The sequence below is a fragment of the Phascolarctos cinereus genome, unplaced genomic scaffold (genome assembly GCF_003287225.1).
Source record: "Phascolarctos cinereus isolate Bilbo 61053 unplaced genomic scaffold, phaCin_HiC Scaffold_726;HRSCAF=1367, whole genome shotgun sequence".
NCBI lineage: Eukaryota > Metazoa > Chordata > Mammalia > Diprotodontia > Phascolarctidae > Phascolarctos > Phascolarctos cinereus.
Window position 1 is genome coordinate 39,934,464 of NW_027556098.1, and position 25,085 is coordinate 39,959,548.

The 25,085-nt window shown below is 36.1% G+C and overlaps 1 protein-coding gene across 3 annotated transcripts in view; it reads left to right on the top strand.

The window, feature by feature from the left end:
• The window catches only part of PRDM15 (PR/SET domain 15), a 178,280-nt gene that overhangs the window by 21,460 nt on the left and 131,735 nt on the right, over positions 1-25,085 (top strand). For all 3 annotated transcript variants that reach the window (XR_013482842.1, XM_078146478.1, XM_020976245.2), the window contains exon 2: positions 24,786-24,831. Coding sequence is in view for 2 of the 3 variants with exons in the window: in XM_078146478.1 (XP_078002604.1) it covers positions 24,795-24,831 (37 nt within the window). In the remaining variant the exon portion in view is untranslated. The remainder of the gene's footprint in view (positions 1-24,785; positions 24,832-25,085) is intronic.

Genomic DNA, 25,085 nt, shown 5'->3' on the forward strand with positions numbered 1-25,085 from the left:
GACTTTTTAATTTGTTAGTTGTCTAGTCTTTTTTTTAGTGGCATACCCAGTTAATTGATCTATTGTTTCTCATTTTTTGTTGGTGAAAGTGTTTAGAGATAAATATTTTCTTAAGATTTGTTGGCCTGCATTTGTTGGTTTTTATATGTTTTTCATGAAATTCTCTATTTTTATGATTTATCCTTTGTCTTGCCTATTCCTTAGGGTTATTTTGTCCCAAATTATATCTTAATTATTTTAAAGCCCTTTTTTGAATATAATTGTTACTATGTTTTTGTTTGTAAAAAACTATTTAATATTTGTTTTTCTTTGTGACGTATCTTTTACTTCACAGAGGGTTGCTTTTTTTGTGTGTGAAAATCTCATATACAGTTAAGAAACATTTGTTCCTTTTTATTCCCATTGAATAATTGAGATCTAAAATAGCTAACTTTTCTAAAATTTTATGAAGCTGATCAACTTCTTTCTTGTTTACCTTTTGGTTGGATCATTCTAGATCTTAGAGAGTATATTGAGATCCCCAGCTATGTATTTGTTCCTGTGCCATGCCACTCAGTGCACATATATATACAGGATGCTCTATGAAAGTCATAGTGCAGTTCTAAACTACTAAAGCTTAGAACTGCACTAAGACTTTTGGGACACTCTATTATAAATTGATATTGGGTCATTGTGTCTGGTGACTTTAAACATAATATAGTTTCCCTGTTTAACTAAAGAGATAATTGAGTCTGTTTTTATTTTTGCCTTTTCATGATTGCTTCCCTTCTTTCTTGAGTTCACCTGAAGCATGATAGATTCTTCTGTAGTCCCGTAGTTTAATTCTGAGTGAATCTGTTTGAAGCCCTTTTCTTGTAAATAACATTGTTGTATTATGCTTTTTAATCCATTCTGCTATTCTCTTCTCTTTTATGGTAGAATTAATCCCATTCTTGTTCACGATTATGCTTTTTATTTGTATATTTTCCTTTATATTATCTTATACTTTTTCTTCTCTCTTCTATTTTTTATTATGAATTTAACATCAAAATGGTCATTTCCACATACACAGTGGGAAAGAAAATGAAGTTTGTACATGAAACTGCAGATCTCTATTATGTACATTGCAGCTTTCCAAGCTGTCCTGCCTGTCCATGCTTTCCTCTGGCCTTCCCTTCTGTCGTATTTTCTGCATCTTTTAAAATGATACCTCAATGATCATCATACTGGCCTTGTTAGCCCAGTTACTTCCATAGTTCCCATTTATTCCTTCTCTGGCTGAGAAATTCAATTTTTACCACATTTTACAGGGTTAGAGAAGGGTAGGGTATGTGTTTTAAACAGAGATTCTACAGCTTTAAGTTTCCTAACTTAGGGGTTGCTCCATGCAAAAACTAGCCTGATTCCTATTTCTCTATCATATGGATGGACAGAACCAGTACGTGTTGCTTGTGGCAGTGAGGTGGTGTATAGACAGAGGATGGGGTATGCTAGCCAGTCTCTGCAACAGAAGGGAAAATCCTGTGTTCTCAGTACAAGTCTATGGGTCAGTTTGCACATCCCTCCTGGAGCATGGAGGCTTGTGAGGTAGGCTAAATGAGGCATTCAGAATTTTTAGGATATAGAAAGTGAAGCAGTGATTATAAAGGGATTCATCAAGAACAAGTCATACCAGTTTAAACTGATTTCCTTTTTTGACAGGATTTCTAAACTAGTGATGAGGAAAATGTTGTGGATGTAGTTTACCCAGATTTTAGAAAAGCTTTTGAATTATTACTCCTGTGGAGGAGATAGAGATATGGATTAGACGATAATACAATCAAATGAATTGAGAATTGATTGGGTGACCAAACTCATAGAGGAGTTAATTATTAATCGTTTGTTGTCTTCTACTAATGCAGGAAGTCTCCAGTATCCAGGGATCTTAGTTTGACCCTATTCCTAACATTTTTATCAATGACTTGGACACAGGCATAGATAGTATAGAGGCAGCTAGGTGATATAGTGGAGACAGTGCTGGCCTGAAGTCAGGAAGACTTGAATTCAAGTGTGGCCTCAGACACGTAGTAGCTATGCAACCCTGGGCAAGTCATTTAACCCTGTTTACCTCAGTTTCCTTATGTGTAAAATGAGCCAGAGAAGGAAATGGCAAACCACTCCAGCATCTTTTTCAAGAAAACCCCAAATGGTGTCACACAGAGTGGACATGACTGTAATGACTGAATAACAACAACAAATAGACGGTATATTCATTTAATGTGCCGATGAAACAGTGCTGGGAAGGATAGCCACCACCCTAGATAGCAGTCAGAATCCACAGGTGTTTTGGTAACCTTGAGATTGGGGCTGAATCTAATTAGATAGAATTCAGTAGGGATAAATGTCCAGTCTTGTACTTAGACCTAAAAAAATCAACTCCTCACATATAAGATGGAGGAGGTATGGAAAGGCTACAGTTGTTCTGAAAAAAAGATCTACGTCAAGCTCAATATGAGACACCAATGTGATGTGACAACCAAAAAAGCTAATACATTCTTGAGCTAACATTAAGAGAGGCCTAGCTTCCAGGAATATGTAGATAATAAGCTCAGTGTATTCCGTCCTTGTCAGACCTCATCAACAGTATTGTATCAGGTTAGGGTACTGTGTATTTAAGAAGGCCATTGATAAGCTGGAGATGTTTACAGACTAGGACAACTGGAATGGTGAAGGGCTTTGAGTTCATGCCAGATGAAGTTCAATTGAAGGAATTGGACATATTTAGCCTGGAGAAAAGAAAAGTCAGAGAGGACGTAATAGCTGTGTCGAAGTTTTTGAAGCATTGCCATGTGACACAGGGATCAGACTTGTTCTGTTTTGCCTTTTATTTTTATTTATATGATACTGAACGAAGCTGGAGAAAATCATGAAACTGTGTAGCCTAGGTCCACTACAAATTTATTACATAGCCTCAATTGGGCTTTCACTGAGGCAAGGCATTCCTTTTATATCTCTCTAATCAATTCCTTTGATCTTCATCCATTTTTGATCTTCCTGTGGCAGAGAATAGCTTTCTCTAAGAGGAGACAAAATGACCTCATGACCTGATTGCCGCCTGTTTACCTGTCACAACCTATTCTCTTAAGGGCTTTAAAAGTCCCACCCGTGTGCAGTTGGGGCCCCTCCGACTTGGTGTATTTGTGAAGACCATTCAAGTTAACCATACCCTTCTCACCGTATAGAGACTAGGAGAACCATGTCCAGAGAAGCTAAGTGCTGTTATGTCTTTGTTGTATATCCTTACTATGTTAGGGCAAAATAAATCTCCTTTGGTTAAACTCTTCAATGATTTGCGAGTGCCTCATAAAATTTGAAGTATGAGAATGCTGGCTGGTATTAGGCCTACTTCTAACAATATCATGTCTAAAACTGCAGTCTTTTATCTTTTCCCCATAATCCTTTCCTTTTTTCTAACTTCCATATTACTGTTGAGGGCACCACTATTTCTCAGTGTCTAGGCTCTCAACCTAGCTCTCATCCTCACCTCTTCACTCTTCCTTAACCCCCATATCCAATCTGTTGCCAAGTCCTATCTTCCTATCTACCTTTGTAATGTGCCCTTCTCTCTTTGACATTGTCACAGTCCCACTGCAGGCCCTCAGGACCTCACGCCTGGACAATTGGAGCAGCCTGCTGGCTGGTCTCCTTGCCTCAAGTGTGTCTCCATTCCATCTTCCGTCCATCTATCAAAGTGGTCTTCTTAAAGTGCAGAACTGAAGGGGAAGGGAATAAGCATTTATATAGTGCTGCCATGCCAGGTACTTCAAAGCCCATTACAAATATTATCTCATTTATTCCTCACAACAACTCTATGAGATAGGTGCTATTATTATCCCCATTTTACTGCTAAGGAATCTAAGGGAAACGGGTTATCACTGGGCTAGTAAGTGTCTGACTATGACAACCCCCATTTAATAATCTCCAGTGGCTCCCTATCACCTCTATAATTAAATATAAAACGTTGTTTGGTATTCAGAACTCTTCATAACTTGATACCTTCCTACCTGTCCATTATTCTTACACTTTGTTCCCTACCAAGTACTGTTCAGTTCAATGCCACTAGCCTCAATATTGTTCTTTGCACAAAATGCTTCATCTCCTGATTCTGCTTATTTTCACTGGCTGTCCCCTCATGCATGAAATTTTCTTCTTCATCATCTCTGTCTCTTGGCCTCTCTGTTTTCCTTCAAGATCTCAGCTAAAATTCTACTTTTTACAGGAAGACTTTCTCCCTTAATTCTAGTTAGTAAGTCAACAAGAATCTATTAAGTACCTACCATGCACCTGTCTCTTACTTCATACTCTCTGCTCCTGAATTTCAAAGCCATTGTGACGTATCACTTCAGTTCAGTAATAGAATTCATAATAGTAGAGAGCTCTGCTGGATTTGATGTGCAATTTTGTTGTTCAGTTGTTTCAGTCCTATCTGATACTTTGTGACCCATTTTGAGACTTTCTTGGCAAAGATACTGGAATGATTTACCATTTCCTTTGCCAGCTCATTTTACAGATGAGGAAACTGAGGTAAACAGGGTTAAGCAACTTGCCCAGGTCAAAGAGCTAATAAATATCTGAGGCTGGATTTGAATTTATGGAGATGAGCCTCACTGATTTCCAAGCCCAGTGCTCTATCCACTGGACCACCTAGGTGCCCAGTTATTATACATTATGACATGCAGTCATTGTATTTAATTTTTCATTTGCCAAATTATTTTCAGACATTCCTAGTCTCATTTAGATTATTGGCTTCCCTCTGTTGATGATCTACAGTTTATGCTATCTTTATCTTGTTTGTAGATAGCTATTTTCCAACTTGTCTCCCCCCTTAGACTGTGAGCTCCTTGAGAAAGGGAAGTGCTTTTGTTTGTGTTTTTGTTTTTTGGGTGTTTTTTTAGGTCTTTCTTAGTATCATCAGTATTTGGCTGGCATAATTCCTGGTGTAGAGTAGGCACTTAATAAATTCTTGTTGATTTACTGACTGGCCCCAGAGGGAAGAACTAGGAGAAACAGGAAGAAAGTTTAAAGAGTAAAATTTAGGCCTGATAACAGGACAAGCTTCCAAAAACAGATGTCTAAAAGTACAAGAATTGGTGGGTTTACCCTCCTTGGAGGTCTTCAAATAGAGGTCAAGAAGACTCATCTTCCTGTGTTCAAATTTTATAAACCACTCCAGTATCTTTGCCAATAAAATCCCAAATGGGGTTGCAAAGAATTGGATACAACGGAAAGAACTGAACAACAACAAAAAAGATTGATTTTGTTATGTTGGCTATATCATACTGTTGACGCCTATTGTGCTTGCATTCCACTAAAACCTACTAGATATACCTCCTGAATTCTATACTTGCAGTATGTATTTTTGTAAGAAAGTATAGGACTTTACATTTATCCTAGTTAAATTTTATCATATTAAACTTGCCTTGTTCTAGCCTCCTGGGAGGCTAGTCTCTCTGCTCAGTGATCCTTGCCAGCTTTGTTTCATTTTGAAATAATAACAGGTCTACAACTAGTAAGTTGCATATTCTTCTGTTTTCAAAAGCATTCATATTTTTATTTTTGCATACTGTGTGCAAATGGACTGAGTGAATTTAGAACTTTGTTTAGGAAAGAAGGTAAATGTTCTATCCATAATACTTGGAGAGCAAGGTTGTGATGTCAGATTTCTAAGCATTTCTGAATTGATATATCTGCAGAAATGCTTTAGTCATTTCTTTAACCACAAAAAGCTCTATCCTTTTTTAGTGCATTCTATCTAACAACTTAAAAGAATGTGATAGTTTTAATTTTTTTGAACTTCAGTAATCAGTTACCAGATTGCTCTTTTTTGGGGGGAAAATTAGAGTTAGCTAATAAATGGTGAGTTTCCTATTAGTGGGGAAGTGATAATTCATATTCTCAGCTCTTGAATTTCAAAACCATTGTGACATGTCACAAATTCAGTAATAGAACTCATAAGAATAGAGCTCTTCTGGATTTGATATGCAGTCATTATACTTAATTTTTCATTTGCCAAATTACATTCAGCCATTCCTGGTCTCTGTTGGATATTGGCATTGATGTCTTCAGTCTATCAGTAAACATTCATTCAGCTCTTGCTACGTATCAGACACTGTTAAGTGCTGGATAAAAAAAAAGGCAAAACCCAGTCCCTAATTGTCAAGGAGCTCACAGTCTAATGTGGAAAGACAACTTGCAAACAGCCATGTACAAACAAGCTATATACAGGATAAATTGGAGATAATAAGAGGAGAGGTGGCCTTTCAAAGAGACAGTAGGTCTTGACTGCTAAGTTATGATGAGCAAAGCCATTTCTTCATGTAAATTAGATTTCCTCCTCCTCTTTCCCCCTACCCCTTTTCATGTTGATTTGGAAATGCGTCAAACTAGACTCTTTGAAAACATCTATGAGTTGTTCACATTCTCAGATTATGCTGTGAACTCTTTACTGTTTTCCATGGGTGCTTCATCAGAATATGTCCATTGTTGTGATGGAGAGAGTCTGGATTCTCTCAGGCCATTAACTCTGCCAGCTGTCTCCTGATATATACACACACACACACACACACACACACACACACACATATATATATATATAAATATATATGTATATATATATACACACACACACACACACACATATATGTAATTTTATAATATAATTTAAATGTGAAGGTCTAGTCTTTGTACTTTTTATTACTATGGGGAGATCTTTAAAAAAAAATTAAAGCTCCAACTCCATTAAAAAAAAAGACATCATAAAAGTAAAATGGACAGGACTTAGCGACAAATAGGATATGGAAAAGTGAAAGAGAATGAGTTAAATGTGACAATAATGTTGCAAGCCTAGCTGACTGACAGGATTACAGTATATTTTGGAATAGTAGGGAAGTTAGAGAGGAGGAACAGATGAGTTCAGTTTGGCGTATACCAATTTAGGATGTTTATAAGACATACAATTTGAGTTGTCCAAAAGTCAATTGAAAATGGCAAGACTGGAGGGTAGGAGAGAGGTTAGAGCTGGTAAGTAAATTGGCGAATCATCAGCATAGAAATGATAATTGAATCCATGGGAGATGATGAGATTACCAAGTGAAGTAGAATAGAGGGGGAAGACAAGAGGTTCCCGGATAAATCCTTGGGTGATATCTATGTTTAGTGAGCATGACTAAGTTGAAGATCCAGCAGAAGAAACTGAAAAAGAAGCAGTCGGACGTATAAGGGACAAACCAGGAGAAAGTAATGTCAGGAAAACTAGAGAAAAGAGAGCATCGAAGAGTTATTGAGTGTCAAAACTAAGCACAAAGATCAAGAAAAGGCCAATATATGAGCAGTTAAGAGATCATTAGTGATTTTGGAGAGAGCAATTTCTCTTTAAAAATGAGGTCAGAGTCAAGATGATAGAGTAAGAGTCAGCGTTTTGCCTACCTTTCTCAACATACCTTCACCACAGCCCTAAGAAAACACACTGGACTGGATTCCGATTGGGAAAGCCAAGAAAAAGTCACCGTGAGTCATTTTTCCAGGTTAGGGCAGTTTAGGATGTAGAGAGGTCTGTGGACACAGGGATGCAGACTGACCAGGAAGCTTACCATAGTGTGGTGGTAAGCAGCAGTGGCAGTAGTGTGGAACATCTAGCACACAGGGCCATAGGGGGACTGAGAATAAACATCAGGGCAGAAAGAGATACTAGAGTACTCCTAAACCAGCTCTGGGAACAGGATGCCAGGTGGCAGCTGTCACCCATTACCCAGCTTCAGGTCATTGTTCTAGGGTAGAGAGGAGTGGTTGAAGATGTGAGAGAGGCCCAGGTTGTATATGGAGGAGGGAACAAGTTCTAAGAACTTGGTTTTGTGACTCTGAGCCCAAGAGCAGAAGAGGAATTCAGTTCAAACCTTTAGCCCAGCACATAAGTCTGCGGTGGAATAACCAGGGCAAGAAACCAAGACCAAAGGGGAGTCCAATATTTCATTCATTATGAACCTGCAGAACTTGCTTCGTTATTACTATTAAATTAATAGTAATTGAGTCCAGTGCTGTCTGCTTGAAAATCAGTCACACGCACAACCCAATAGATACAAACCTATTTGAGGAACTTGCAAAGTTCATACCGGGAGGGTAGTGAACAAATATCTCCCCAGAACACACTACCTTGAAAGCACCAAAAACTTAAAAGCCCCCAGAATGAATTAAATAGAAGAAGGACATAAAAAGACAGAAACTCAGGCCAGATATGCTTCCCAGAAATGAGCAGAGGCAGAACTAACATGAAGTCCAAAGTAGGGGAGTAGGCTGGAAGAATGAGAAAATGGTTGAACTCAACCATAAAAAGCTACTATGGTGACGGGGAAGCTCAAGATATGAACAGAGGAGAAGACAATGACTTTGAAAACATTTACAAGCAAACCTAAAAGAAAAGTGTAGATTGGACAGAAGTCCAACAAGAATTCTTAGAAGAATTAAAGAGATTAAAAATTAGTTTAAAAATTTTTTTAAACCAAATAAAAGCAATAGAGACAAAAATGGAGAGATAAGAGCTGTGTGAGAGAGTTATGAATGGAGAATTAACAGTTTTGTAAAGAAAGTACTTATAGAAGAAAACAACTTAAAAATTGGAATTGGCCAAATGGAAACTAATGACTCCAGGAGACACTACAATATAATAAAACAAACTCACAAGACTGAAAAAAAAAATAGAACATGTGAAATATCTCTTAGGAAAAACAACTGGCTTGGAAAATAGATTGAGGAAATATAATTTAAGGATCATTGAACTACTTGAAATCCATGAACAAAAATCCTAAACATCATATTTCAGGGAATGATAGAGGAAAATTGTGCAGATTTCTTAAGAACCAGAAGGCAAAGTTGAAATCCAAAGAAGTCACTGGTCATCTGAAAGAAACTCTCAGGACTATTGTAGCCGAATTAAAGAACTCATAGGTCAAGAGAAAAAAATGCTGTAAGCAGCCAGAAATAAAGAATTTAAATAATAAGGAAAGACCTTTAATGAAATAGAAAACTTTCAAGCATTCCTATTGAAAAGACCATAACTGAATAGAAAATATAACATTCAAACACAGATCTCAAGAGTATAAAAAGGTAAAACATAAGGTACTGAATTATAAGGTACTAAACAAGGTTATACCTTTGCATTCTTGCATAGGGAGAGGATACATGTAACTCCTCAGAACTTTATCATCACTAGAAACCTTGGGAAAATAAGGAGAGTAGATGATAGGAGGAAGAGATCAGAAGCAAAACAGCCTTGAGAGAAAATAGGATAACAGAGGAGAAGTATAAGAAATACATAGGAAGTATAGGAAAATACATAGCAGTCACAACTGTGAATGTTAATTGAATGAAATTACTCATTCAAAGGGAAGTGGATATTAAAAAGGATTAGAAACCAGAATCCAACATTATGTTGTTTACAAGAAACACATTTGAAATAGCAAGATATACATAGAGTTAAAATAAGAGGCTGGAGCAGAATCTATTATGCTTCAGTTGAACTAGAAAGGGGGGAAGGAGGGAGAGGAGGTGTGGTAGTGTGGCAATCATGGTATCACACTAAGCAAAAGCAAAACTAGGTCTAACTGAAAGAGATAAACAGGTAACCTACATTTTGCTGAAAGGTATCAGAGACAGTGAATTGATATCAATATGGAACATATTTGTAGCAAATGACATAGCATTCAAATTCTAAAGAAAAATAGAATGAACAAGAGGAAATACAGTAAAACTATACTAGCTAGAGACCTCCTATTATCTCTTTCAGAACTAGCTAAATCTAATCATAACATAAACAGGAAAGAAGGAAATTAATATAATTTTTAAAAAAGTTAAATATCATAGATATCTCTGGAAAACATTGATGGTAATAGAAAGGAGTATAGCGGTTTGTCACCTGTGAATAGTATCTTCAAAAAATTGGCCAAACATTAAGTCACAAAAATGTCACAAACAAAAGTAGATAAAACAAATATTAGGTGCATCTTTTAATAATCACAGTGCAACTAAAAGTACATTCAGTAAAGGACCTTTGAAGCAAATAGTAAAAATTAGCTGGAAACTAAACTTAATGTTAAAGAATGAGTGGTCAAAGAACAAATTATAGAAATCATCAATAATTTAATTAAAGATAATGACAATAGTAAGACAATATAGAAGGTGGAGCCAAGATGGTAGAGTAAAGGCAGGGACTCACATGAGCACTTTCAAATTCCTGCCAAGGGGCAGCTAGGTGGTGAAGTGGATAGAGCCCAGCCCTGGAGGCAGGAGGACCTGAGTTCAAATCCAGCCTCAGACACATAACACTTACTAGCTGTATGACCCAGGGCAAGTCACTTAACCTCACTGCATAGCAAAAAAAAAAAAATTAAAAAAATTCCTTTCAAAACAACTTTAAAACAATATCTCAGAATGAATTCTGGAGAGGCAGAACCAGCAAAAGGTCAGGATGAAACAATTTTCTAGCCCAAGGCAACTTAGAAGATCAGAAGAAAAGGTCTGTCTCATTGGAGTGAGAGTGGAGGCCACAGCACAGGCCAGCAGCAGGTCTTAGGAACATATGCATTGGCGGCAGTGGCTTCTAGAGAACACAGCCCAGAGATGGCAGGGGGTCAGACAACTGGTCAGAAGGAGATTATAGGAGTCCCTTTGATGGCACTAGGTAAAAGAGTATTACATTACCCATACTTAATTCTCTAAGCCTACAGGGAAATTGGAAGGGAGGGAGATAAAAGAAAGGTGGGGGAGATTGATAGAAGGAAGGGTGGACTGGGAGAGGTGGTAGACAGAAATAAAACACTTTTGAGGAGCTCACAGTGAAAGGGGAAGGGAGGGCAGGAATAGAATGGAGGGAAAAACTCAATTAATAATCATAACTGAATGGGAATGGGATGAACTCACCTGTAAAACAAGCAGATAGAATGGATTAGAAACTAGAAACCAACAATATGTTGTTTACAAGAAACACTTAAAGCAGAGGCACACAGAGGAAAAGTAAAAGGCTGAAGAAGAATCTGTTGTGCTTCAGCTGAAGTTGAAAAAAATGCAAGGATAGCATCCATGATCTCAGACAAAGCAAAATAAAAATAGATCTAATTAAAAGAGATAAGCAGGGAAACTACAACTTGCTAAAAGGTACCATAGACAATGAAGTAACATCAGTACTAAACATATATGTGCCAAATGATATAGCATCCAAATTCTTAAAGGAAAAATTACAGGAAGAACTAGAGTAAAACTATACTAGTGGGTGACCTCAACCTTCCCTTCTCAGAACTATATAAATCTAACCAAAAAATGAACAAGAAACAAGTTAAAGAGACGAACAGAATTTTAGGAAAGTTAGATATGATAGACCTCTGCAGAAAATTGAATGTGAATAGAAAGAAATATACCTTTTTCTCAGCAGCATGTGGTACTACACAAAAATTGACCATTTATTAGGGCATAAAAACCTCACGGACAAATTCAGAAAAAGCAGAAATATTAAATGCATCCTTTTTAGTTCATAATGCAATCAAAATTACATTAAAAAACTGGCTATGGAAATATTAAAAATTACTTGGAAACTAAATAATCTAGTCTTAAAGAACAAGTGAGTCAAAGAACAAATCATAGAAACAATAATTTCATTAAAGAGAATGACAACAATGAGATATTATACCAGAATTCATTGGATATATCCAAAGCAATACTTAGGGGAAAATTTATATCTCTAAATGCTTACACCAATAAAATGAAAAAGAGTAGGTCAATATATTGGGCATGCACCTAAAAATAACTAGAAAACTAACAAATTGAAAATCCTCAATTAAACCCAAAATTGGAAATTCTGAAAATTAAAAGAGAGATGAATAAAACTGAAAGTGAGAAAAACATTGAACTAATAAATAAAACTAAGAGCTAGTTTTATGGAGGAAAGCAATAAAATAGATAAACCACTGGCTAATTTGATTTAAAAAAACCAAGTTGCCAGTATCAAAAATGTAGAGGGTGAATTCACCACCAATGAGAAGAAAATTAAAGCAATTATTAGGAACTATTTTGGCCAATTATATGCCAAAAAAACCCCTAACAACCTAAGTGAAATGGATAAATATTTAACAAAAATATAAATTGCTCAGATTAAGAGAAAACTAAATAAAATACTTAAATAACCTCATCTTAGAAAAAGGAATTGAACAAGCCATAAATGAGTTCCATAAGAAAAAATTCTCAGAGCCAGATGGATTCACAAGTAAATTCTACCAAATATTTTTAAATATTTTATTTTTACCCCAATTACATGTTAAAACAATTTCTTTAAACATTTAAAAAAAAGTTTTGAGTTCCAAATTCTATCCCTCTCTTCCTCCCCTGCCGCTCTCCCTGAGATGGTAAGCAATTTGATATAATTTATACATATGTAATCATGTAAAAACATTTCCGTATTAGTCATTTTGTATAAGAAGACTCAAATAAAAAAAGGATGAAAGAAAGTAAACAATATCATGCTTCAGCCTGTATTCAGATAGTATCAATTCCTTCTCTGGAGATGGATAGCATGTTTCATCATGAGTCCTTTGGGATTGTCCTGGATCATTATATTGCTAAGAATGGCTAAGTCATTCACAGTTCTTCCTTGTAGACTATTGCTGTTACTGTGTACAGTGTTCTTTTGGTTCTGCTCACTTTGTTTTGCATCAGTTCATATAATTCTTTCCAGGTTTTTCTGAAATCATCCTGCTTGTTATTTCTTATGGCATAATAATATTCCATTATAATCATATGCCACAGTTTGTTTAGCTATTCCCCCAATTGATGGACATCTTGATTTCCAATTCTTAGCCACCACAAAAAGAACTGCTATAAATGCTTTTCTTTTTTTTGGGGGGGTGAAGGTGGGGGTGAGACAATTGGGGTTAAGTGACTTGCCTAGAGTCACACAGCTAGGAAGTATTGTGTGTCTGAGGTCAGATTTGAGCTCAGGTCCTCCTGACTCCAGGGCCGGTGCTGTACCCACTGTGCCACCTAACTGCCCCTATAAATACTTTTGTACAAATGTTTTTGGAATATAGACTTAGCAGTGTCTCCCAAATATTTTAAGAACAGTTCCAATATTATTTAAATTATTTGGAAAAATAGTTAAAGGAGTCCTACCAAATTCCTTTTACAACACAAATATATTGCTGAAATTTGGAAGTATACCTTTTGATATTGCAGTACCACTGCTAGGTCTGTATCCCAAAGAGATCGTAAATAAGGGACGAGGACCTATATGTACAAAAATGTTTATAGAAGTTCTTTTTGTGTTGGTCAAGAATTGGAAATTGAGGGAATGGCAATCAATTGGGAAATGGCTGAACAAGTTATGGTATATGAATGTAATGGAATACTATTGTGCTATAAGAAATGGTGAGCAGATGGACTTCAGAAAAACCTGGAAAGACTTATATGGATTGATGCTGAGCGAAGTGAGCAGAACCAGGAGAAATTTGTGTGATGATCAACTATGATAGACTTAGCTCTTCTCAGCAATACAATGATCCAAAACAGTTCTAAAAGATTGATGTCTACCTCCAGAGAAAAAGCTATGGAGTCTGAATGCAGATCAAAGCATACTATTTTCACATTTTTGTTTTCTTTGTATTCTTTCTTGTGGTTGCTCCCATTGGTTCTAATTCTTCACAACATGACAAATGTGAAAATAGGTTTAATATGAATGTATATATAGAGCCTATATCAGATTGCATGGTGTCTTGGGGAAGGGGGAGATGAGGGAGGAGGAAAAAATTTGGAACTCAAAATCTTATGGAAGTGAATGTTGCAAACAAAAAATTAATTAAAAAAAATACCATGATCACACATTTATAACCTATATCAAATTGCTTGCTGTCTTGGGGAGAGGGGGAGAAAGGGAGTGAGGGAGGGAGAAAAATTTGGAACTCAATCTTATAAAAATGAATGTTGATGAAAACTATCTTTACATGTAATTGGAAAAAATAAATACTATTTACAAAAACAAAACAAATTTAGTGCCGATATTAAATGTAGTTTAAAATAAGTAGTGTCTATCTAAAACCAGCAGCAAGCAGTATCTATAATGGGGATAAATTACAACCCTTCCTGATAAAGTCAAGAGTGAAGCAAGGTTGCCCATTATTACCACTATTATTTGATATTGTACTGGAAACACTAAAACTGTAACAATAAGAGAAGAGAAAGAAATTGGAGGAATTAGAATAGGCCATGAGGAAATAAAACTATCACTCTTTGCAGATAATATAATTGTATACTTAGAGAATCCTAGAGAATCAACTAAAAAACTACTTGAAATAATTAACAATTTTAGCAAAGTGGCAGGATACAAAATAAACCCACATAAATCATCAGCATTTCTGTATACTACTGAGAAAACCCAGTAGCAAGAGACAGAAAGAGAAATTCCTTCTAAAATAATTGTAGACATTATAAAATATTTGGGAGTCTACCTGCTAAGAGAAACCCAGGAACTATATAAACACAATTGCAAAACACTTTCCACACAAATAAAGTCAGATCTAAACAATTGGAAAAATATTAATTGCTTATGGGTAAGCTGAGCCAATATAATAAAAATGACAATTCTACCCAAATTAACCAACTTATTCAGTGCCATACCAGTCTATCTACCAAAAAATTATTTTGTAGAGCTTGAAAAATAACAACAAAATTCATCTAGAAAAACAAAAGGTAAAGAATATCAAGGAAATCAATGAAAAAAAAGGTTAAAGGTGGTCTAGCCCTACTAGATCTCAAACTGTATTATAAAGCAATAATTATTGAAACAATCTGGTACTGGCTAAGAAATAGAGTGGTGGATCCATGAAATAGATTAAGTGTGCATTAGATAATAGTAAATGACCATAGCAACCTATGTAACTCAAACTATGTAACTCACAGTAACCTAAACTCAAAGAGCCAAGTTTTTTGGACAAAAACTCATTTTTTGACAAAAGCTGGAAAACTGGAAATCAGCATGACAGAAACTAGATATAGGTCAACATCTCACATTGTGTACCAAGATAAGGTCAAAATAGGTACACAATTTACACCAAAATGGTGATACCATAAGCAAATTAGGAGATCAAGGAATAGTTTATCTGTCATATATATATATATATATATATATATATATATATATATATATATATATATATATGGATTTTAGGACCAAACAAGATATAGAAAATATTATGAGATATAAAATGGATAATTTTGATTATATAACATTTAAAAGTTTTTGCACAAACAAAACCAATGCAACCAAAATTAGAAAGAAAACATAAAATGTGAGGGGAAATTTTATAGCAAGTATCTCTGATAAAGGCCTCATTTCTGAAATATATGTAGTATATAAAGACCTGAGTCAAATTTATAAGCCTACAAGTCATTCTCCAACTGATGAATGGTCAAAGCATAGGAACAGATATTTTTCAGATGAAGAAAAGCTATCTATAGTTGTATTAAAAAATATTTTAAATTACTTGATTAGAGAAATGCAAATTAAAACAACTCATGAGGTTCCACCTCAAACCTATCAGATTGGCTAATATGACAAAAAAAGGAAAATGATAAATGTTGGAAGGGATGTGGGAAAACTGCATCACTAATTCACTGTTGATAGTGTTGTCAACTGATGGTAAAGTTATTTGGAACTATTCCCAGAGGGCAACCAAACTGAGCATCCCCCTTGATCAAGCAATACTACTGCTAGTAGGTCTGTATCCCAAAGAGAGTTTTAAGAAGGGAAAAGAACCGATTTATACAAAAAATGTTGTTGTTTTTTTTGTGGTGGCTAACAATTGGAAATTGAGAGGATCCTCATCATTTGGGGAATGGCTGAACAGATTGTGGTGTATGATTGTAATGGAAAATTATTGTGCTATAAGAAATGACAAGTCATCTTAGAGAGGGAGAAAATTTGGAACTCAATTTTTTTATCTTTATTTTATTTTTAGATGTTAAATAGAAAATTTAGAACTCAATTTTTAAAAAAAGATTGCTAAAATTTGTCTTTGGATGCAATTAAAAAATAAAATACTATTTCAAAAAAGAGAAATAAATTAATTAAAAAATTTTTTAAAAAAATGACAAGCAAGAGCATTTCAGAAAAACCTGGAAAGACTTACATGAACTGATACAAAGTGAAGTGAGAGAATCAGGAGAACATTGTACCCAGTAATAGAGCACTCTATGATGAGCAACAGTGATTGACTTAGCTATTCTCAGCAATACAGTGATCCAAGACAATCCTAAAGGACTTATGATGAAAAATGCTATCTGAGAAAGAACTAATGTTGTCTGAACTGTATTTCTATATTTATTGTATTTTTACTAATATTTGATATTTTTCCCCTTCTTTATGTTTTCTTGCACAAAATGACTAATATGGCAATGTTTTACATGATTGCACACATCTAACATAAATCAGATTGCTTACCATCTCAGGGATAAGGGAGGGTGAGAGGGAAGAATAAAATTTGAAACTCAAAGCTTAAAAATCCTCAGATGTTAAAAATTGTTTTTATGTATAATTGGGGAAAAATTAAATGTTATTTCAAAAATAAAAACAGGGTAAAGAAAAGCATCTTTTCAATTCCTTCTATGATATAAATATTATTGATATCTAATTCAGGAAGAATCAAAATAAATAAACAAAACTATAGGCCAATTTCTTAATGAATATTTATACGAATACTTAAGTATTAGCTGGGAGTTTATAGCAATATTTCACAAACATCATGTACTGTGACTAAGCTGGATTTATATCAGAAATGCAGGGTTCATTCAATATTAGAAAATACTATAAACCTAATTGACCCTATCAGTAACAACAACAAAAATCACACACCTGACTGTTTCAATGCATTTAGGCTTTTGACAAAATAGTATACATATTCCTATTAAAAACAATAGAAAGCACTTGAATAAACAGCTTTCATTAAAATAAGTAATGGCTACCTAAAACCAAGAGCAAGCATTGTTTATAATTGGGATAATCTAGGCTTCTTTCCAATGAGATCAGAAGTGAAGAAAGGATTTCGATAATTACCATTTCTATTCAGTATTGTAGTCTGTATGCTAGCTTTAGCAATAAGACAATATCAACAACAAGAAAAAAAACTGAAGGAATAAGTATAGGCAAAGACAAATCAAAACTGTCAGTTTTTTCATTTGATAGAATGGTTTACCGAGAGAACCCTAATGAGTTAACTAAAATCAGCACAGTTGTAGGATATAAAATAAAAACGTAAGAAACATTAACATTTCTGCATATTACCCCCCCCCCGAAGGGATAGAAATAGAAATTCCATTTAAAATAACTACAGGTATTGCCAAATACTTGGGAGTCCCCCTCCAGCACATTCAGGGGAACTATATAAACAAAATTATAAAACCCTTCACACAAATAAAGAGATCAAAATAAATAACTGGAAATATATTGTTCATTATTAGGCCAAGTTAATATAATAAAAATAAAATACTATCTAAATTACTTACTTAGTGCTATACCAATCAAGTGACCAAAGAATTACTTTTTAGACCTGGTAAAAATAACAACAAATTAATATGAAGGAATAAAAGGTCAAGAATATCAATGAAAAAAATTGGAAGGGGGCCTAGCAGTCCCAGATCTCAAAATATATTATAAAGCTATAATCATCAAAACAATTTGTGCTGTATAGGAAAAAAAGAAAAGTTAATCAGTGGAACATTTTAGGTACACAATATTCAGAAACAAAAGAACACTATAAAATAGTATTTGATAAACCCAAATTTTCCGACTGTTGGGGCAAGAATTCGCTATTTGACAAAAACTGGAAAGCAGTCTGGCAGAGTCTAGGCATAAACTAACATCTCATACCATATGAGTTCCAAATGGTGCATGATTTCTATATAAAGGATAATATCATAAGCAAATTAGTGGAGCTGGTAAGAAATTATCTGTCACGTCTTTGGATAGGGGAAGAGTTCATGACCAAATAAGAGAGATCCACAGGAAGTAAAATGGATAATTTTGATTACATAAAATTAAAAAGATTTTGCATCAACAAAACCAGTGCAGTTATAATTAGTAGATCATCAGGAAAAAGGGAAAACCTTTTAAATAATTTCTCTGATAAAGGTACCACCTCACACTAATCGGATTAACTAACGTGAGAGAAAAGGAAAATGAAATGCTGGAGGGGATGTGTGAAAATAGGTAGACTGCTGGTGGAAGTATGTACTAATCCAGCCTTTCTGTAAAGCAATTTGGAGCTAAGCCCAAAATGCTATTAAACTGTACTTAACCTTTTGACCCAGTGATATCACTACTAAGTCTCTATTCTAATGAGATCAAAGAAAGGGGAAAAGGACTCATGTATAAAAACAGTTGTAGAAGCCATTTTTGTGGTGGCAAAGAATTGGAAACTGTAGCTGTTGCTTCTCCCCTATTAGGGAATGGCTGAACAAATTTTTATATGTGTGGGATGGAATACTGTTGTGTTGTAAAAAATGATGCAGGAGATGGTTTTAGAAAAACCTGGGAATGCCGGTATGAACAGATACAAAGTGATTAGGACCAGGAAAACACAACAATTTTATAAAGATAATCAACTATGAAAGATTTAGTAACTCTGATCAGTATAGTGACCCACTGTAATTTCAAAGGACTCATGAAACATTCTGTCTGCTTCCAGATAAAGAATTAATGGACTCAAATTACAGATTGAATGTATTTTTTTCTCCTTTGTTGCTTTTTTTTTTAATGAACATGGGTGATTTGGAAATTAGTTTCATATGACTATACATATTTATAATGAGGTTTTTTTTTTTCTTTCTCTTCAGTGATTGGAAGAGGGAGTATGGAAAGACAGGGAATTTGAAATCAAAAAAAGCCCCTGTGCTTTAAAAAAATAAAATAAAATTGAGATCAAAAGCCAGATTGTAGAAAATTATTAAGAAGAGAGTGAGAATAAAGGAAGTAGAGTCACCACTTGTAGATGACCTTCTTAAAGAGATTAGCCCAAGAAGGGAGGAGAGATCTTGTAAAATAGCAAGGAAAGGTGGATCAAATGAGGGTTTTTTTTTTTGAGGATCCAGCTTTTTTTTGTTTTTAATTTCATATTAGATATTATTTATAATTATAATAGAGCAAAATTAAACCTAAAAGCCTCTGTGTTCACTAGGTGTCTTCTGTTAGTATGTTATGATCATACAAGACTGTGATAAATGCAACCATAGAGATAAAACCACTGTGTATGTATTCACTTCCCAAAGGTATCTGCCACTGTTGAGATGATGCTTGTTTAGAATCCAAATGGATTATAGAATCACAGTGTCACAAGCTAGAGGCTTTTTCATCAAACACATCCCTGAACATGAATCTCCTCTACATGGAATGGCATTTCTCCTCGTCCCAAGGGATGTTGCAAATCAGGCAGGAGACCCAGGGAGATGGATAGATCATCTGACTTCATCCAATCCATGACAGGAAACTCTGAGCAAAGGGTGGTTATGTGACTTTGAATCATTTGTTCAAGTAGCAACTGGGGCCCAGGAACAGGTGAGTGCTTCAGAAAACTTGTAGCTCCAGAAACCTAATGGTTGCTTATTCTGGCCACCATTTTGTGCCTGCCAAAGGCTCCACTCAGGCTGATCTTTATAGACAGAGACCTACAGAAATGTGGCCTTGCAGCATCATAATGGAATGAGACTGCTGGACAGCCTGCTTGCAGGGCTGTGGCCTATGATGGGCCACATATAAGAGGTAGATTTGCAGCTGATACAGTAAATGATGGCCATCAGGATACCCAGATGGAGAATGTGGGTTCTCTAAAGCCCTGAAGAGTCCAATAAAACTCTGGGCTTCCTTCATAGATTGTGGGAATGCATTGATCAGGGGTCATTCAGTTTATTTGGAACTGTTCTCTGAATCCTCTGGGTTTTCCTCAAGCCCTGTATATCCTCAAACTTGACTGAGCAGATTGGACCATGGATTTTCTTAGGGTTGATTTCCCTCTCATTATCTTGCATATGGGCCTCCATTAAATATAGTGCTTCAGCCATAATGACCTCATCTGGTCAAAACACTTCCTTAGTGTTTTGAAAGTGGGGTTATTCAAGGATCTCAGGAGCATCAGTCATTTGATCCCAAAGTCTTCCTGGTGTGAACTCTGCAAGTTCTTGACCTGAGTTTGATTCTGAACAACACAATTGTAGGCTTGCCCCTGACTGGAGTTCCAGTAGACTAAAACTTAGCCACTGTAAGCCATCTGCAGGTTCAGAGTGGCAAAACTGCAGGTACTTCTTTGATCTTGGCTTCCTGCCCTGTTTATTTCACTGCAGGCTTCAGAATTGACTGGATCCGGATCCAAGATATCCCTTTCGGCTCCTGGTTCAGTCCCATATCTGTTTTCTGTTTCCATATTTGTTTCTTACTCACCTCTGCCCTTTCCTTGCTCTTGACCACTGTCTTCATGCATAGGTCCCTACCTTAGTCTTTTCTGAGTCTATGATACAGCTCTGGGGTATGAACAACAGAACGGGTAGTTGGAACCTTTGCCCACAAGCTCAGGCTCTTCTGGGCCTTATCTGGGACCTCTTCTTGCTCTGTTAACAGCCACTAGCAGGTCCTTGTTCAGTTCTTGTGCTACAAGGCTTGTCGTGCTTTCCCTGGGGTCCACAGAACTTTGTTTCCTTATGCCCATTTAGTTTAGAAAAGTGACTCACTGATTTTTTTTTCTTGGATTTTTGTATCTATCTGTTGCTTTTTCTAGATCTTTGTGGAATGGCTGTCTAGGAGCTCTGGCTACCTCCTACTCTACCATTTTGACTGTTCTCTACTTTCTTATTTACTTTAATGAAACTTTACATGAGAATTGGAATAAAGGATGTCATTGGGGAAATGTATGACCAAAAAAGACAAACAAGATAATCATGACGTGGGAACAAGTGATAAGCGTGAGTGCTCAACCTGTACACTGAAGATGTCAGGAGAAAGCAAGGAAGACCTTTGTCTTCTTGGGGTTGAACAGCCATTGATTGCTTATGATCTATGTTGTACAGGGAACATCCAAATTAATGGAATTGCAGATACATTTTCATATTTCAATAATTTTTATGATGATTACTTTATAAATGGCAATTGATGTAGGTCATCATGATAACATTTATATCTGGAAAGGTCTTTAGATATGGGATAGTAAAATAAAAGTCTATCTTTGCTTCAATATAATTTGTTTCCTTTGTAGTCCTTTGTGTTTTATTCATTTAAAAACATTATTCTTGGGGCAGCGAGGTGGCGCAGTGGATAAAACATTGACCCTAGAGTCAGGAGGACCTGAGTTCAAATCCAGCCTCAGATACTTGACACTAGCTGTGTGACCCTTGGCAAGTCACTTAACCCCCATTGCCTAGGAAAAAAAAAAGAAAAGAAAAGAAAAACATTGTTCTTGGAAAGAGTACGTAACTTGAATCCATAGACTACTGGAGGGCAGGGGGGAGAACCATGACACAAAAAAAGTCATAAACCCATTTTCTGGACTAAACCCTTTATTTTACAAATGAGGAAACAGAGACCTAGAGAAGTAAAGTGACTTGGTCACTTTTCTACAAGTAGCAAATCCAAAATTTGAATCCACATTCTCTGATTTCATGTCTTTTTACTATACTGTGCTTCAGTTGGATTATGGTAAAATGTCATGTTTTTATAGATTAAGAACACCTTCTACTCAAAGTTTGCAGTATTTTTAATTTTTTTTACATATATATATATATACTATTATATAATATATAAAATATTATAAAATTTTAAATTATTTTAAAAATTCAAATTAATTGTTTTATTAAAAATTAATAATGATATGAACTCAAGGTTGTAAAGAGATAAAATGGGGGAATTGTAGGAAGATGGTAGTGTGTTGGGAACTTCAGTAGCTCAGATCCTCTGTAAACACCTCAGTAAAGATTGAAAATGCAGCAGTTGGAAAAGAATAGTGTAAACTACATTACCTAGCCCAGTCCTACACAGAAGGAACACTAGGATCCTGGAGACACTTGGAGGTAGATAAGTTAGGGTAGTTCTGTAGAGCAAAACAACTGTGGGGCAACTGGAGGTAGACTCCAAGAAGAGTCCAGTGTAGGATAGATATAGGGCAAGCCTTGGGTGAAGGGCCCCAAGGCTTGAGGTGATCCCATACTGGGAGCCCAGTTTGAGAGCATCCCTAGACCCCAGGAGCAGGAAGGTAAGGGCCCCAAGCAGAGTCTAACTCATGAGGGCTGCCCTGGAGCCTGTGACAAGAGGGAGGTCGTAGATAGAGCTCAGGGCTAAAGTAGCCCCTGAGCCCAGCCCCAGTGGGATGGGAGAAGGACCCCAGATGGAACATAATGCAGGATGGGTCATGTAGCAAGAATAAGGCCCTCCTAGGCACAGCCCAGCCCTTGAGTGTAGCCGTTTGCTAAGATCTCATCAAGGAGCCCCAGGCAGAGCACAGCTCAGTTGTAGCCTAGCTGTAGAGCACTATAGAAATAGTTGAGCTCTGCAGCAAGAGAAAGGGGGAGAAGAGCCCTGCAAAGGGCCTGAGTTGAACACATTATGAAGGTGGCCTTGGGGAGTCCTTGGAGCAACTGAAGAAAAAAGCCTCAGCCTCAGTTCCTCCTAGAGCCCTGGCTACAGTAGAAATGGAGCCCTGAACAGCATCTAAGTCCAAGTTTACATCTAGGCAATCTAGGTCTGAACCACAGCAAAAAACAAGGCCAAACAATTCCAGAAGAAAGGACCAAAGTTTGTCTACTACATTCAGGTCCAGGTAGGGCCTGGTGATCTAGACACAAGCCTCCCGGTTTTGAGCAAGCCAAAGAAAAAAAGCCTACTACTATGAGGAAATACCTTGGACTGCATGCAGTCTAGGGGGTAAACCCTGAGGAAGAGAACAACCCCCATTAAATGCTGGCTTACGAGATTCAGGGAGGGAAAAAAAATGTCCTGGTCATAAGGATTATAAGAGTACTTGGAAGAAATGAAAGAAAAGAAACAATGCAAGGCTAGGGAGGAGAGAGGGACAAGGAGAATTGAGATCTGGGAGCAGATGGGAACTTCAGTAGCTCAGATCCCCTGTAAACACGTCAGTAAAGGTTGAAAATGTAGCAGTTAGAAAAGAATAGTGTAAACTACATTAGCCACCCAAGTACTAAATGCTCTGAAAATTTAAATGGGCAAAACAGGAAATGTCTCAGTGAGACAACAGGAAGTCTTAAAAGATTGAAAAAAACAAAATACAAGAATATAATATTAAAAAATGACTGAAGTGGAAAAATGGTCAAGAAGAGATATTTAGGAATTCTTTGATCTGAAAATTGTGATTAAAAAAATCTCATCACACTTCAAGGAATGATTGAAGCCATACATTTTCAGACAATATGGAATTTTTTTTGGTGGACTGTCCATATAAAAAAAATTTTTTTTAATTGTTCAGTTAGGGGGGCAGAGATAGAAAAAATAAATGGCTATAAAATAAATAGGGGCAACTAGGTGGTGCAGTGGATAGAGTATCAGACCTGTAATCAGAAAGACTGAGTTCAAATCTGGCCTCAGACGCTTACTAGTTGTGTGACCTTGGGCAAGTCACTTAACCCTGACTGCCTCAGTTTCCTCATCTGTAAAATGAGCTAGAGTAGGAAATGGCAAATCACTCCAGCACCTTTGCCAAGAAAATCCCAAATGAGGTCACAAAAAGTCAAACATGACTGAACAACAAACAAAATAGATAAATGAATAAATTTTTTAAAATGTGAGAACCTTGTTTATTTGGAAAGGAGTTGAGTGTGGACAAAATCTAATACAATACTAGCACTGGACCTGGAGGCAGGAAGGTGTAAGTTTGAGTCTTGACTTAGCATTCAACTTCTGCCTGCCTCATCTATAAAATGCAGATAATCACAGCGCCTGCCTCGCAGGGATGTTGTGAAAATAATATTTGTAAAGTATGTTGGAGAATTTTCTATACCAGTACAAGGTCCAATGAATGACTTAGGTCAGAGAGGAGGCCAAATTAAAAGTGAAGAAAAGTATTAGTATGCTAAGACAACTGCTGATAGCTGCTTTAACATCCTAGAGTACAGATTTAGTTTTTATAACTTTTCACACAAGCTTTAAGTAAACAATCAACAGGATTTTCTGGCAATTTAGGACAGATAAATGACACCTTTCACAGCAGAGGCATGGGTAGAGAAAAGGGAAATCTTTCAAGGGAGAAAAGGAGGAAGCTTCTAGAGAAATATTTACCATGCCACTGATAGGGTTTATTATCAGAATGAGAAGACATTTCCTGTTCAAGGGCAGGGGACAAGAGCTGGTGACCAATACTTTTTTTTGCAATTGTGAAAGAAGTCCCTTTAGATGAAACTGTAGGGTCGAGGTAACCATTTAGACCAGACTGTAGGTATCACTTATCCAAGGAAAACAAACAGTTGTGAATAGCAGTAGATCAGACCTTCCTCTTTTTACTGTCTTTGCATAGTTTATTCTGTTTCTTTTTCAGTAGCAGTCATGAATTATTATTAGGCCACCGGATGGTTGGGGTACTTATATTGTTAATCCATCAAAATGTTGCAAAACGATTGTGGTTTCTATTTTTCCCCAAGATGTCCTTTACAAATCTTAAAGCATTCTAATTTGCATAGGCTTCCCAAAGATTCTTTCAAAATGCCATTTTCATCAGTATTAACTGATTCCTTCCTTTTTGTTTTGACAGGTTTCAGAAATGGCTGAAGATGGCAGTGATGAAACTATGTTTATTTGTAAGTATATCACATGAAAGAATATTGAAATTACTCAAATATATAGAGAACTGAGTCAAATACAAGTCATTCCCCAATTGATAAATGGTCAAAGTATATGAACAGGCAGTTTTCAGGTGAAGAAACCAAAGCTATCTATGGTCTTGAAAAAATGGTCTAAATTACTATTGAGTAAAGAAATGCAAATTAAAACAACTTTGAGGTACCACCTCACAACTTTCAGATTGGCTAATATGATAGAAAAGGAAAATGAC